The sequence below is a fragment of the Rhinoraja longicauda genome, chromosome 35, assembly GCF_053455715.1.
Source record: "Rhinoraja longicauda isolate Sanriku21f chromosome 35, sRhiLon1.1, whole genome shotgun sequence".
NCBI lineage: Eukaryota > Metazoa > Chordata > Chondrichthyes > Rajiformes > Arhynchobatidae > Rhinoraja > Rhinoraja longicauda.
The window spans coordinates 7,679,224-7,695,444 of NC_135987.1; the positions used below are offsets into that span (position 1 = coordinate 7,679,224).

Below are 16,221 nucleotides of genomic sequence, written 5' to 3' on the forward strand. Positions count from 1 at the left end.
GTTAGAGCTATTGTTGATCTACCACAGTACTTTGTAAATTCAGTATCAGTGTTCATTTTCTCTTCCATCTTTCAGTCCTCTTTTGCCATTTCTTCCTCTCTCTCTGGTCAGCATCTTTATATTCCATTTTGATTTTCACCACATGACCACTCCCTCTGCTCAATTAAAGATTTCTTTGCTAGTGATGTGAGTGTACTTGGGGAAATCAATCACAAAATCCAGCCATATTTTGCACTGAAATAATCTAGTAAAGTTTTTAAATATTTTTTACTTTTCCAGGTGATCATTCAAAGAACCGCAGTGGGAGTTCAGAGAACGGTCTTCCTGGTTTAGCTAGATCTTTACTCCTTGTGGATCAGCTGATAGACCTTTAATGACACTCCCAATAAACTATCTGCATTAAAATGACCTGAACCCTGCAGTAGAAACCTCAATCCAAAGAAAGCATGGCAAAATCAGTAGCATTATCTCCGTTGAAAGCAACACCAAGGACATGATTGTAACAAGATGCAATGGAGATGCTACTAAAAGTAAAAGACTGTTCCATCAAGGCTTTCCTTAATCTTCCATCTGCCTGTGCGCCTTTAATATGCATATACTAGAAAAACAACTTGGACATTCTTCCAATTTTCAAAACCTGCTGAAATCCTCTTGTGTTGAAACGTTACCCTGAAGGACCTTGGCTCGATATACCTCAGCATTTTTGAACTTTGTATGTTATTACATGGCTGCAGTGCCCTTTACTTTTGCAGAATGATCAATGGATTTGGAAATGAGCTTGTTGTGGAAGAACAAGAGCTATGTTCTTGTTGTTTGAGCATTTTTGATTTTATCTCTTTCTGTTAAGTTACTTGATTTTAATTTTTGCTGCTAAGAAACAAATTATTTTTAAAAACGTACAAATTGAATGTAGATACCAGGATATCACCTATTTAGCCAGTTCATTTTAATTCCCTTTAGTTATTTCTTAACTTGCGAGGCCTGTTTTCAGTAATGTGCAGGCATACGAGTGAACTGCCATACAACCACGCAGGGCTAGGCAGCAGTAAGTATGAAAGGTCAGCGTTTGATTTAAAATTCGCCTTTTATTTGCAGTGAAGCACTATTTTCTACGAAAGATGTCTAACTATGGTGATCAGTTCAATTTCTAAAATGCCTCTGTTTATATGCTCACGATTTCTAATTCTGCTTTTTTGAATTCTGTTTGTAGTCACATTAATGAAGGGCTTGGGTGTAACTAGACTGAATAGATTGTACAGTTGTTCAATGAGAAAAGAAAGGAAATAATTTCCCTTCCGTTTAGTGTGTGGAATCTGGGTTCTAATTTGATCCAGTAGATTTAGAAGTGGTTAAGTGGTTCAATTTTTCACTAAAGCTTTTAAAAATAAAAAAAGTAAGAATCAACAATGATTAACATTTCATAATTATTATTAACTATCATAGCTGTGAACAAACACCAAAATAGAAGATTAATCATCTAAATAACCAGGTTATGTGTATCTAAATCGGGTGGTGAGCTGCTTCCTAATGTCATGGGTAACTTTACTAATTTAAAATATACATATAGCAAAAATAAATTTACAAACCCTAAGCTGCCCATAAACATTTCCAACAGAATGAAGATAATGATGGAATAGATACTTTCCTGATGTCTCTAATGCCTAATGTGAGGACTGTTAGTATGCATCTCTATGCGCAATGTTGACTATTTAATAAATTGATTTGTGTTGACAGGGATTTCAGAATATTAACCTGTGCACTATATTTTTCATTGTGTTTAAATCTGGGAGGTAATTGGCTTCCAAGCAGCCATTACTGGAATAGTTGTGTTGTTTCTCTAATTATTTTTAATGTCCCACCTAGTGATGAATGACTGCAACCAATGAATGATTATAACATGATTATTTAAAATACTGTAAATAAATTTAAACCGTTTCACATTTACATTAAATTGTTTTCTGTTTTATTTTTGTATGCTACTGATGCTTGTTTAAAAATAATTTAGTTATGGAGTTATGCTTTTTATAATTTGAATGCGAGCTATGCATCTTTAGTGAATTTGATTTTGGCAGCACTGATACTATTCCTTTTGGAATCAATCATCTTGGGAGTATTTTAGCTTTTTAATTAGTTCTCTATGGGATTTGCTAATAAGTTCAACATTCATTATCCTTGGACAACTCAATCCAATGTCCTGAGCATATTTGACACCAATGCTGGTGTGTAAGGAATTCCAGACTTTTGACCAAATAGCAACGAAGCATTGTCAACACAGTCCAAATTGGAATAGTGTGCTTGGCAACTTACAAATGCTCCAGGTCTCAACATGCATTTAGTACCAAACAGTTTAACTGGGCTATTTTATTTCAGTACAAAAGACATTTGCTCTCCTGAGAGAAAAAAAAATGTTTGAACTTTGTCAATTAAAGGACTGAAGTAAGAAGAGAAATTGCATTGATACTTTGAAATCATAATATTGAGGGGAATGTAAAAATGGATCCAAATGCTACCTTATAGAAAGTTGTCTCGCCCATAACATATGTTCACCTGACATACAAAATCTCCCATATACCTTGTTAATAAGATTCTGCAGGATTGCATCCAGAGCACCACTCCTAAGCTGATCATTTATGTCAGGTAATGTAACTTTAAAATATATATTGTAACATCTTGACAATTTTTTCAAAATGAACCAGTTATCTTGATCAATCCATTAAGGTTTATATGTGTGGCATTCATTTTTTTTTTTTTAATCAAACAGAACAGCAAATTGCTCTTGAGTAGTTTCTGAGCGTCCTGTGTTTTTCTTCAAACTGATTTGATTCTGTATTCTGGAATTTCCAAGGAAGATTAAATAGAAATAAAAAGACTGGTAAAGGTTCACATTGCCCAAAGCAGATGCTATCTACAATTAATTATAACGCCAAGTAGTCCCACAATTTGTTTCCACGAGGAAAAAGCTAACCTAGCAACTTGACCTGAATATATTACATTCAAATAGTACAAATTCTAGTGTATTTAATCAAGTGTGGTTGATGTGCCTTTTCTTGAGTCAGCATTTCAATTTGGCTGTGTTGATGAGGCTTGAATTTTAAAATCCACTTGACAAAAGCATATCATTAAGTTTGCTGATTATAGTGGCAGCAGTGCTATCCTTCAGCATAATGTTAAAACCAAGGCCTTGTTTACAACTTCTCTTGGAATCTGGATGTTAAATGTTACAACACAATTCAAAGAACAATAGAGTCATTGTAGCCAACATTTCCCCTGCAGTTACCAAAGATGGATTGTTGTGCTGATCATTGAGGGTTCTTTCCTTGTGGGAAATTGCTGCTGTATTGATATCTATAGGTACTGTACTTAAATGTAACTTATTGAACACTACTTTCTAAAGGATTTTAAATTCTGTCTAAAGTCCCAAGAAATGGCAATGACGTAAAATATTTTTATGCCACTACTTTAATTGATCTTTCATCGCAGTGATTATCATTCAACATTGAATCGCTGCAGCACCAGTAATGGGATGACCCAGACTGATTGTATGGCAGTGGATGAGCTGCTAACCATGTGGGATGCTTTGCCCTAGATAGTGGAAGTGATGTCTTGAGTTATTTGAGCACACACATCCAGGGAAGTGGAGAGTATTCCATTACAGCTCTACCGTGTGCTTGTAGATGGTGGAAAAGGTTTGGTTACAATACGATAACTTTATTTATCCCAGGAGGGAAATTAATTTGCCAAGTCATAAAAAACACAAAATACATGTGATTAAAGTGACCTGTGGAAAGGCTTTGGGGATGTGCAAAGATAGAGGGAGGGGGTCTCAGTCTACCCCCCCCCCCCCCGACAGAAGGGGGAGGAGTCGTAAAGTTTGATAGCCACAGGGAAGAAGGATCTCCTGTGGCGTTGTCCTGCATCTTGGTTAGTTGAAAGGTAAGCGTGACTTACCTTTTCTATTGCCCCTCTGAATGTTCATGGTGAGGGATTTGGTGGGAGTAATGCTGTGAATGTTACTTGCTCTTTCAGTCAATGCATGAATATCTACATTTTTTCTATTTTCAATTTCCTTCACTATTGTTGCTTTATTTTCTGAATAGTGAAGGAAATTAAACTATTCTATCTTGAATTGTATGCAAATCTATTATATTGAACATCTACAATTGTTTTCCTTTCCAAGTCAACTCTTACTCAGTGTCCTTCTCCCAATTTTCAGGCTGTGGCAGTATAGTCTCAGTGAAACATACAAATCAGAACATGCCACCGGTTGTGGGAGATATGGCAGAGCGTAGAACTGAACTGAGTTGTGGCGAAATGGTGCATTTTATAGGACGCTGTTTATCAGCATCACTTACTGAGGAACATTCAAGTGACTTTGCTTCATCTACAGGGACTTTTCACAGCAGTGATGAGGAAGATAAATCTAATGAGATAAGCCAATTTGAAGGTTGTGAAAAAGCCACTGCTACACTAACTGACTTTCAACTGGATCCTGATCTAAACCTAAACACTTGTGATCTACCCTTGCTTACGGGGCAAGGAGAGAATACCACCCAAATGCTTTCTGTAGGTGATCACACGTTGTGTAAAATGCAATTATCTGATTCTACTTCCAACATTCAAGACTTTGAAGATTTACAGAATTCCACCACAGATTTGGAAACAAAGACACGGCCTTTTAAAGCAACCAATTCACCTGCTGAAACATATAATGGAGCTGGTAACCAGGAAATAGATGTATTTAAAAATGCCCCATTTACAGTTAAGATAGACTATGATACTGATCTTCAGATTGTTATAAATACACCATCTGGAAATAAAACACCATCAGCTCAGCTTGAACCCATGCAACCCACTAATTTGGAACAAATGGATGTATCCAGCCACATTCTGTTTGAAGAGGTATCAGTTGAAAATACAAGGTCCTCTGTTGCAACCTGCCACTTGAAATTGACCAAAACTACTAGCTTAAGGGAACGTGTGCAGTCAAGTGGAAGAGGAATGACTTATGATACAAGCAAAGTAGGACAGAAAGAACTATCAGAGGATTACAGCTCCAAGGATGTTTGTCATTTAATGAATCATAGAACTGAATTATTTTCAGAAGCTTCTGTGTTAAATCCTTTTAATCAATGTTACTATTCTAAATACTTGGGAAGCAATAGTGAAATGGATTCAGACAAACAAAATTGGACCGTGGGGCAGCTGCAATCTGGTGGCCTGTCTCAGGCGAAGTGCATTGTACATTCAAGTTCACCACCACACACTGATGATGATCCATTTTCTGCAGCACCTTTCCCAAAGAAGGGATTATAGAATACTCAAACATATGCCCCAAAAAGTAAAAATGGCAGTGCCCATCTGACATTGTACTTTGACTGAACCTTGGAAAAAGGTTAAGTGTGCCTGTTATTTATCCAGTATAGAACAGTGAGTTAAAAATTAGGCAGGTTCAGATATGTACGTTTCTTTACAATTAAGTATTCCATCGTTATCTGACAATCATAAACATCATCAGCTCTGCTTCTCTACCTCATGCTGTCTGCTTTAACTTCACATTCCTGTCATGCCCAGATTCAACTCTTCATTTGTTGTGATTGCTGCCCTGCATCCTGTGCATTACCGTTTCATCTCTAACTCATTAAATCTGAGATCTGCCTACCTCTACATTAAGCGTTAATGGCCCTTTTTAACCCTGTTCTACTGCGCATGGCCTTTACTTACCACATTGCCTCACTAAGCCTCCCTAGCCTACCACCATTTCTAATAATGTACCAAGTCATGGTAATTTAAATGTGACAGGTGAAGATCAGCCCTTGGTTATGGTAAGTAAAAGCAAAAATACTAATTAGTGTAGTTATTGGGGCTACTATTACACTGCAACTGTTTTTCCATGGCTCCATATTAGTTGTGCTATAAATATCTTCTGGTGTGCTAGCATTTCACATTTTGTTTTACATAAAGCAATTTAAGAAATAAAGCTGATTTGCTGTTGTCAGAGCTATGTTGAGTGAATATGTATTTAGTGGAATGCAAGTTTCCAAATTAAATCTGAACTTGAACATTTGATCACAGTAGTGATGAATCTGGTTAGTTATCCATGCTAACTTAATTCATCAAAGATTCAAGAATGGTAAACATTCCAAAATTTGTTCATGCTAAGCATAGGATAAATAATGACCCATTTACCACACAACAGCAGATATGAAAGGTAACATCAAATGGTTTTTATTGAAGATGCAACATTCAGGAGTATAAACATTTTCAAAACAATGTTCTTATCAAAAACCAAAATGCTTTGTATAGCAAAAAAAATGTCATATTAGCAAATACCCTGGGGAAACAAAGAAAAATGACAAACAGACCAATTGCAATAGCTGAATATGTTTGGCACTAGTAACATTGCAATACAACACAAATGACAAATAATGGGGCACAACTATCTCTACACTTTTGATGTCAAAATTTCAGTATGACGAGAAGAGTATACAAGATATGTTCTGTGTGAAGAAAAATAACTTTTGCAGAAAGAAGTGATGTGCCTTCTGTAGGAATATTGACAATCAACTTAGAGACTAGTTTGGAGGAAAAACTAACAGCTAAAATTAAAATTCAGGCACAATTCTACAAACATCAAAATTCTCTTCATGACTGCAGTGACAAAATGGATGTGCTGAACTTGAGTTTTGACCATTACAACTGCACAACCACTACTGCAGGAATCCTCAAATCAATAATTAATGGTCTGCTATATACAACAAATCTAAAAAGAGCTTCATCACAATTCAACGAATTTTTCTAAATTGATTTCTGTAGAAAACAATTTTGCATAGCATTAGATTTAAACTGCACTTTTACAGTAAATTGGCACGATAATGTAATGAAAAATGATGTAGCAGTTAAGCAGGCCAAACTGTTAATCATTGAAGTGCTCTGTCCTGCCCCAGAACCATATCACTGAGAAAATTCAGTCTTACATTGCACAAGACCAATGCATTGAGTTTCAAGATGTGCAAGTACATTCCTATTTTATATTACTCTAATAAAATTAACATAATTTGCACTTCTATATCAAGGGACTAAAACATGTCCTAAGCTTTGTAGCAATCATTTAGCAATTTAAGCTTCTTGTTCACTTGCTCTTAATCTGCATGGGAAAATGTGTTCTGTATATTAAATGGTTCCTTAAATTAAAGTGTTACTTACCATATGTTGTCCAGGACACTATTTCTGAAAACTGCTCTACATCAATGTTGTTAGATGTAGATTATCTAAAGATTCACATGAGATTTCCCCATTTAAAAAAATAAAGTTTACTAGATTTCCCCTTTTTCCTTCTCCCTAAAATTTGTTACACATTATTTTGTAAACACTTTTAAAGTTATGGTCTTCTGATTTAGAACATCCAGTGTACATTTTTCCAAAATTAGTTGATTACCTCACACCAAACCAGATTTAATTATTTAAACTTGTAATCATGGGTTAAATATCAGGAAAATATTATTTGGGAGGGGCATGGGTTAGGCATTGTAAACTTGTTATTTTGCATGCAATACAATTGCTTTTGTCCTGCTCATATTAAATTTGCAGCATACATGTTATAGTGCATATTAAATCATTTCTATAAAATGTGAACTAACTGACAAAGCAGGCATTATTATACTGCAAAGACATTGGAATAAATACATTTTGTATTTTACAAACACATGCATCGACTTTGTTAAAAGGCATTTTAACACAGCTGCCTTTACAGCACCTTGAGTTTGTGATACTGGCACAATCCAAATGTTAGAAAAGTGGCCAACAATTTGGCTTATTAGAAAGGCTTCTTCATGCAACAATAAGTCTGAGGAATCGTTGAGTAGGCATCACGGTACCAGACTTTACCACAGTACAAATCTTCAAACCTACAGCACATGACTGAGACACATTCAGTTTAAAGTAAATTAGAAGGCAATCATGCAGTTGATTAGAAGACTCGGCTGTTAATTAGCCAGATTGTTGCTTTTTAAAAAATAGGGAAGCAGTCCTCTTCAGGCAATGCTGGAAAACTTCTAAATTAAAGTTTACTTTATTTTTAGACATGGCTGCTCATGTCTATAATGCATTATATGCACAGCAGTCTGGTGCCACCAATAGAACATTAAAACTACCAAGAAATGCCACCACTGGTGACTACAGCCAAAGTAATTCAAGTATCCACCTAGAAAACAAGAACCCTCGTTAGAATGCAACACTGAAATGGAAGGACTAACCCACATTATTGATATATCAAAGCAGTCAAGGCTTCATTTATTTTAGTTTCAAAGATAAATACACCCTTGTAAGATTGTCAAATATTATTGCTCTTAGTAAATTGTTATTAAATGCTACAATATTTCTCATCACAATATTCAAAATAAATCCTAACTCCATCAACCCAGGTGCTGTTTGTGTTAAGTTTGCACTTTTCTGTGACTGAGTTTCAATCAGGTGCTTTGCCTTTTCCCCACATCCCAAATGTGGGTCCATTGGTTGATTGGCCACTGAATATTACCCTTAGTTTGGTGGGTGTTAAGAGATTTTGAGAGTTAGACGTGCAAGAAAGAATAGGTTAAAGAGAAGTAAGTGGGTGAAGGAGTCTAATGCAAGAGTGTTGAGTTGACTAAAACTTGGTGTCAATGGCCCCTTATGTTGAAGTAATATAAAAAAAGATAAGTCTCTCATAGTCACCATAATTGAGGGCAGCTTTTACTGCAGATTTTATTAATCCTTTAAATTTAAACTCCCTCGATCAATAGTCTATGGGCATAGTACCAATCCGGTAACTGCACTGTTCCTCTACCTAGCTTGGAAACATGTCCTTACCAGATGTAAACACTGAACAAATTTGAAAATATATTTTGGAAAAATATTATCTCTCAAGTTTCTCTTGTTGAAGAAGGTCTCCCCAGCTACATCTTTAAAATGCACATCTAATTATTACTGTCCTTCATATAACAGCATGTTTAAAACTATTCCAGCACACCTTACTCATGTTGTAACTTAACCATTGTTTTATGCTAAATTGCCCCAGTTAGAACTTTACTTACATACACTCATACTTGCCATTAATTAGATATTTGACTTGTCTCCTTCCTCGCCATTCAGTCTGTCCACTGATTTGCTCTGCTTGTCTGACTGACCAATTGGGCATATCTTATATTCATCCACCAAAATACACCTTGCTTCTACCTCCCCATTCTATTCTCCTGTCTAAATATCCAATGTTTGGCAATCTCCCCACAACTACAAGAAACATTTAACTTAACTCTACTGCTCCACTTCACCATCTCATCCCTGCACCACTCGATTTCCCCGGAAACCCAAACCTCTCACAGCCTACAATATACTCAACAATTGAGCATCTATTACTACTCAAGGTAAACAAGACTTCAGTCACATCAGAATCTCATTCATTGTGGGCTCCCCTCCATTTAAAACTTCACAGTAAATGAAGCTGTTGACTACTGCAAGTAGCCACATGGAGACACTGTTCATGCATGGGTTAATAAATAGCAAGTAAAACCAAGGCATTGCCATCACCAAGACTGCCCTCACCGTCAACATCCCAGATACCATCACTGATCAGAAACTTAGCCGGATCCACCACATAAATAACAAGTCAGTGGCTGGGTCACTGTAGCAGCTGATTTGCCTCTGATGTCTCAAGGCCTTCCACCATCGCTCAGGCACAAGTCAGGCATGCAATAAAATACTCATCACTTGCCCAGTGTTCAACAACTCTCAAGTAGTTTGACATCATCCAGGGCAATCCACCCTACACGATTGGCAACCCATTCACAACCACACACCATAGTTACAGAGTCTTCACCTTTACAAAACATACTGAACAGTTACTCATCTGTAATTCTCCAGCAACACTTCCCAACCTCTTCCACCAAAATGACAAGGGCGTCAGCTGATGGAACACCTGCAGTTTTCCCTCCAAGGTGCACATCAACCTGACTTGCAAAAATGTGGGCATTCTTTGATTGGGGCTGGGTCTAAATCTAGGAACTCCCTAGCTACCCAACAGGCTTGCAGGAGTAGCTTCATCGGAAGAACTGCAGCAGTTCAAGGAAGCGACTCACCAGCACCTCCTTCAGATTAATTAAACATGAACATAAACGCTGGCCTTATCAGTAATGCCTTCAACCTGAAAAATTAATAAGCAGCATAACATTCCAAACACCCGCATGCCTCTGACTGGAGAAATACATCCTGACAATTATAAACGTCTTTGGAGCAAAACTAACTGCAGATGCTGGGTTTAAATTTCTGTCAATTCTCAATCTGACCTGTCTTTACCCTGTCCAACAAATCCAAGTGCAAGCTCATGGAACAGCATTTCATTTTCTCTCTGGACATGCTACAACTCTCAAGTCAATACCAAATTCAACAATTTCAACTAACCAGCTGACATTTTGCCTCCATAAATTTTGCTGGATATCTCAGCTTCAACTTGTTCTATTGCTTGTTTTCCTTTTTCGAGTTGCTGGTATTTAAAGTAACGGTCAGCTTGACAACTTTAATCTACATTGTTTCACAGACGCCTTAACCATTCTCTCCATCCCTCTCCCTGGAGTTTAAAACACACGTTGTTTTCTCACCTTCGCACCATTGATGAAGGGCCACTGATAAGAAATATTAACTTTGTTTCTCTCTCCATGGGCCTGTTGAGACTACAGCTGAATTATGTTTGTCAGTCTTGCTCTCTCTGGGTGGCGCCAGCAATGGCTGCCTCGCCAACAGTCTGTCTGCCTCTTCCTCCTTTGTTGCTTTTTTTAAGTATGTGTTAAATGTATGTTTTAGTGTTCTTTAGCTTGTTTTATGTGGGGGTGGGGAAACTTTTTTTAATCTCTTACCTCGACGGAGATGCGATTTTTTTCCCCGTTTCATATCTCCGTCCACACTGCGGCCTAACATCGAGGAGTTCGCGGCCTTTGCTGGAGACTGACTTCGGGAGCTCCAACCGCGGGAGCCTGCGGACTTACCATCGTGGAGCTGGCGATCCCTGGTTAGAGTCCGAATTCGGGAGCTCCAAGCCACAGGATCTTCGACTGCCCCGACTGCGGATAGTTCGACTGCCCCGACCGCGGGAGAATAAAGAGGATGAAGCTTGCTTTATTGCCTTCCATCACAGTGAGGAATGTGGGGAATACGCTGTGGTAGATGTTTGTTAACTTTTATGTAGTTGTGTGTCTTGTCCCTCTTTGTTTAGTATGGCTGTATGGTAATTCGACTTTCACTGTGCCTTAATTGGTACATGTGACAATAAACTGACCGTTGAACCTTTTTTTAGGAAAGAATTGCAGTGACCTCTTCAGTTCTCACCAACATTTTCTGTCATGTAAATGCCTAATCTCTTATCCTAAAATCTAGGAGCATGTCTGAAGAGCATTAATCTTAGGACATGGCCTTGTACTGTCACTGCATTATATCCAGACTAAGCTATTCTTTCCTAAAGAGAGCAAAACTGACACACATGATTTAGTGTAGGAAAATAACTGCAGATGCTGGTACAAATTGAAGGTATTTATTCACAAAATGCTGGAGTAACTCAGCAAGTCAGGCAGCATCTCAGGAGAGAAGGAATGGGTGACGTTTCGAAACGTCACCCATTCCTTTTCTCCTGAGATGCTGCCTGACCTGCTGGGCTACTCCGGCATTTTGTGAATAAATACTTTCCACATGATTTAGTTGTAGTCTCATCAGAACCCTGTACAACAGCAATAAGCTGTAGTCTCATCCTTACTCCTGTACTCCAATACTTGTGATGAAGGCCAACCATATCATTCAGGTTTCTCGCTGTGCCAACTTCTTGTATTATGATCCCAATTTGTGACCCTTTTGCTCTGGCACAGTATCATACCACACTCCGATTGTCTAACAGAATCTAACGATTACTTTCTACAGGAATAAAACGAATAAAATCAGTGCAGAAGAGCTAAAATCTTAAATGGCACAATTTGTTTTTGTTTCACCAGCCAGATGATGGAAGACCACCAGGCAGTCAAAGTGGGCATAACCAGGAGTTTCAGTTTTTAAAATATTCTTACGGTTTATTAATATTTGAAGAGTTTAGCAAAAGCCCGACATAAAGGTTTAATTTCAGGGTGTGCGCTACTGGCAAGGCCAACATTCATCTCTTCGAGTGAGGAAGTGGAGAGGGTGAAAGAAGAGAGAGCCCAAGCAGGAGTGAAGTGTCAATGGGACAGTTTGAATCAGGATGTGCAAAAGGGAAAGCAAATGGGACTGACAGGACGAGAATAAAAGAAACACAGAAAAAGAAAAAATAGGAAGGGGAGGGGAGGAATATATACACCTTGCATCATCTTAAAGTGCACTGCAGTTAATTCAGCACTTCTGAATTGTTATCACTATTTTAGCCAACTTGCATACATTCCCAGGAAGGGGAATATATTTTGATGCTTATTTCTGTAAAATACTTCAACAAGATATGCATTCGGTTTTTAAAAAGTAGAATCATTATAGGGTGTATAAATAACTATTTCCAATATAGTCTGCCTTACTTGCTTTCAATGGAGACAGATGATAGTTCAAGCATTAAATTAAGTTGCAGCAGGCCGGGCAGGCAGTGAATTCTCTGGTCCCTCCCGGCCAGCACTATTCACTGGAAGTACCATGACACAGTCAACTAGTACTGTGGTGCAAAACTGCTGACCAGGCACAGAAAACTACACCGTTTCCATTGAACAACCAAAGCAAGATATCCCGTGCCAAAGGCAACCTGTGTTGGAGGAGAGGCTGTATTCCCAGAATGGGCCCACTGACTATCTTTATACAAAGTAATGCTGATCTAGGCTGTACTTTATGTACAAAATAAATTATTTTAATTGGGAATGAAGAGGCAAGAGATGGAAAGGCAATAATGTAAAAAAAACATTGTGCACAAGGAGATACAGGGGTTCAAGTTGTATTTACAGTGATCCAGTTATTATGTAGTAACAATGTAATAAAAAGGTGGCATGGGTAATGCAGTGGTAAATACGTACACGGGTACCTTCTAATCCTATTTTCACAATCAAATGATTTCAATAAAAATATATATCTTTTGTTAATAAATTTCAATATTTCTTTTGCCCAAGATTTCAGTGTTTAGATATTCATTATGTGAACACAGGCAATCTGCTGTCTGGAGAAAATAACGTGCATCTACACACTATCTTTACCAAATGAAAATGTTACATCGAGACTATCAAAAAAATTATCAGCAGCATGCCAACAAACTGGGATCACACATAGTGTGCAAAGGAGAGGTTACAAAAGATAATAATGGAGATTTAAACCAGTGTACCTTCATAAGCAATCTCAAAACACTTCAATCAATTCTCAGAAAAATGAAAGGAGCTAGAAAATAAGTTTATTGGAGACAGATAATGAATACAGTTGCTGTGGGAAGAAGATAAATAGAAGTGAGAGGGAGAGTGAGGAAAGGGGAGGGACGAAAAGGGAAAAAAAAGAGTAGAGATAGAGAGAGCACGAGAGGATGGGAGAGGGAGAGAGACAAAAGGCTTACCAGGAAAGTACCTCTCGGGTACTTTACTGTAATAAAACAGAAATGCCAAACTTGCTAGAAGATACATAATACCCACTCTGGGAGCAAACACCTAGGAAAAAAGTAAATTTACAAAGATGTGTAAATAATTATGATGACTGGATAAACTTAACATTCATTCAATATTTGAATATCATGGTTTTAACCCAGGGTTAACATATTTAAGATCCAGCACTTTGGTAATGGAACCCCTGCCTCTGTACACATTTGATGCATAATGAATAAATGAGTGACACCAAATCCCACTATCTCCCATCTGGTGACTAAAACTTTGATGTACAAAACGCTACATGGAAGCTGAGTTTCTCCACTGTCCCATCTGAATTTGTTGTAGTCACAGTTAAAATAAAAAAAACTTGATTTAGTAAATTAAGCTTTGAAAATGATCAGCAATTAAATTACAGCACTTACTTAATTAGTCACAAAATGCTGGAGTAACTCAGCAGGTCAGGCAGCATCTCTGGAGAGAAGGAATGGGTGACGTTTTGGGTCGAGACCCTTCTTCAGACTGAAGAAGGGTCTCGACCCGAAACGTTACAGTTTTGGTCTCCTAATCTGAGGAAAGACATTCTAGCCTTAAAGGGAGTACAGAGAAGGTTCACCAGATTGATCCCTGGGATGGCAAGACTTTCATATGAAGAAAGACTGGATAGACTAGGCTTATACTCGCTGGAATTTAGAAGACTGAGGGGGGATCTTATAGAAACATATAAAATTCTTAAGGAGTTGGAGAGGCTAGATGCGGGAAGATTGTTCCCGATGTTGGGGAAGTCCAGAACCAGGGGTCACAGCTTAAGGATAAGGGGGAAGTCTTTTAGGACCGAGATGAGAAAACATTTCTTCACACAGAGAGTGGTGAGTCTGTGGAATTCTCTGCCACAGAAGGTAGTTGAGGCCAGTTCATTGGCTATATTTAAGAGGGAGTTAGATGTGGCCCTTGTGGCTAAAGGGATCAGGGGGTATGGAGAGAAGGCAGGTACAGGTTACTGAGCTGGATGATCAGCCATGATCATATTGAATGGCGGTGCAGGCTCGAAGGGCCGAATGGCATACTCCTGCACCTATTTTCTATGTTACCCATTCCTTCTCTCCTGAGATGCTGCCTGACCTGCTGAGTTACTCCAGCATTTTGTGATTAAGTACCTTCGATTTGTACCAGCATCTGCAGTTATTTTCTTACATTACTTAATTAGTAATTCTCAAAATTAAAAAAAATATCCTTTATTGTTTTGAAATGTATTACCATTTCTGGAAGAGTGCAAGATGAATTAATACTGATTAATCTATTAATAAATTATTGGTTATGGCTCTAAGTTAGTGTCACAATAACTTCATCCATTTAGATGCCCACGCATCACAAGTCTTGATTATCCCTCAAGCATTTCACTGCTCTGAGGATCAACCTGTCCCTTTGTTGATGTGCCACCAACTAATCAAAACTTATCAAACAAAGTCCCACATCAAATGAGATTTGGCCCTTTTCTTTGCATCGATGATGGACTATTTATTAAGGACTATCTTAATAAGCAGCTCATCCACGACCGCTGCTGCATGCCATCTCCTGTAAGCTGTCATCCCCAAGCACATACCATCCTGACTTGGAAATATATCACCTTTCTTCACCGACACAGGGTCAAAACCCTGGAACACTCTCTGTAACATCTACACCTGCGAGACTGCAGAGCTTCAAGGTGGTAACACCACCACCTCCTCAAAGGCAATCAGGGATGGGCAATTAAATGCTGGCTCTGCCTGCAAAGCCCACATCCCTTCAATGATCAATGAGCTATTATCGGCATCGTATTGTTTCATGCGAAACCATACTAAGCATGAAGATATTACATTTAATGGGGAAAACCCCGTGTGTGCGCACATCGGATCAGCTTGGCTGGGGGCACAGCACTGCAACTGGGGACAGGGAGCCCTTGCCTTTACTTTCTGGTGTTTGTTACACAGAGAAAGGGTGGCTTGTGTGATGGCAGGAGTCTCAGAAGAAAGTTGAGATATACTATTCTGTGATATTCTAGAAAGTGGCCTTTACTTGCACTCAAACAAAGAACAATAAAGTTTAGTTGGTAACAGTTAAGTAAGTTTAGCGCCTAGCCTCAAACTACTATTCATGTACGTACAACTGGTGGCAGGTGGCCTTCATAGATCCTGAGTGTAATTACTGCTTTTGGTTATCTCGATTCAATGATAAAAGAAAACAAAACTTTGTTTCCAATCTGTGACTTTCTTAATGTTTTAGATTCCAATTTCAACAACCTAAACAAATTGACAAAGTTATATGTAACTAGGCCAAAGGGACCTGTTGGACCCAAACCTCTCCTGCATTGGTGCAGCACCCCCACCCCCCACTCCATCCCCCACCCCCACCCCCCACTCCATCCCCCTCAACCCTCCTTATCCTCCCTCCCTCAGAGATAGATTTAGACTTTAAAATGTAAATATCTTTAAAAATATGCCAGTGATTTCAATGAAACTTCTTCCATTAGCACCAAAGGGACGACGGTGAGTAAGGTGGGCCTGAAATTGTCACGCTATCGTGTACCGTTTTAGCTGTAGTTCAGGAACAAACAAAAGTTTTAGTATATAGAAGAAGATGCAGAATGTAACCTCCAGCA

The 16,221-nt window shown here is 38.3% G+C and overlaps 1 protein-coding gene and 1 pseudogene across 8 annotated transcripts in view; one reads left to right on the forward strand and one right to left on the reverse strand.

Annotated features, from left to right (window-relative positions):
• LOC144610115 (AP2-associated protein kinase 1-like) overlaps nucleotides 1-5,880 on the forward strand; it is a 58,515-nt gene extending 52,635 nt beyond the window's left edge. For 5 of the 7 annotated variants that reach the window (XM_078428684.1, XM_078428685.1, XM_078428686.1 and 2 more), the window contains one exon: nucleotides 4,214-5,880. In XM_078428684.1, coding sequence (XP_078284810.1) covers nucleotides 4,214-5,313 — 1,100 coding nt within the window. In that variant the 3' untranslated portion in view covers nucleotides 5,314-5,880. Of the gene's footprint in view, nucleotides 1-279; nucleotides 1,931-4,213 lie in introns of those variants that run through there. The other 2 variants (XM_078428689.1, XM_078428690.1) reach the window with 1 other exon arrangement.
• A 358-nt stretch (nucleotides 5,881-6,238) lies between these two features.
• The window catches only part of LOC144610116 (progestin and adipoQ receptor family member 3-like), a 37,500-nt pseudogene continuing 27,517 nt past the window's right edge, over nucleotides 6,239-16,221 (reverse strand). The window contains exons 6-7 of the transcript XR_013549396.1: nucleotides 13,559-13,649; nucleotides 6,239-8,200 (exon numbers count right to left, since the gene is read on the reverse strand). The product of XR_013549396.1 is annotated as a progestin and adipoQ receptor family member 3-like (transcript). The remainder of the gene's footprint in view (nucleotides 8,201-13,558; nucleotides 13,650-16,221) is intronic.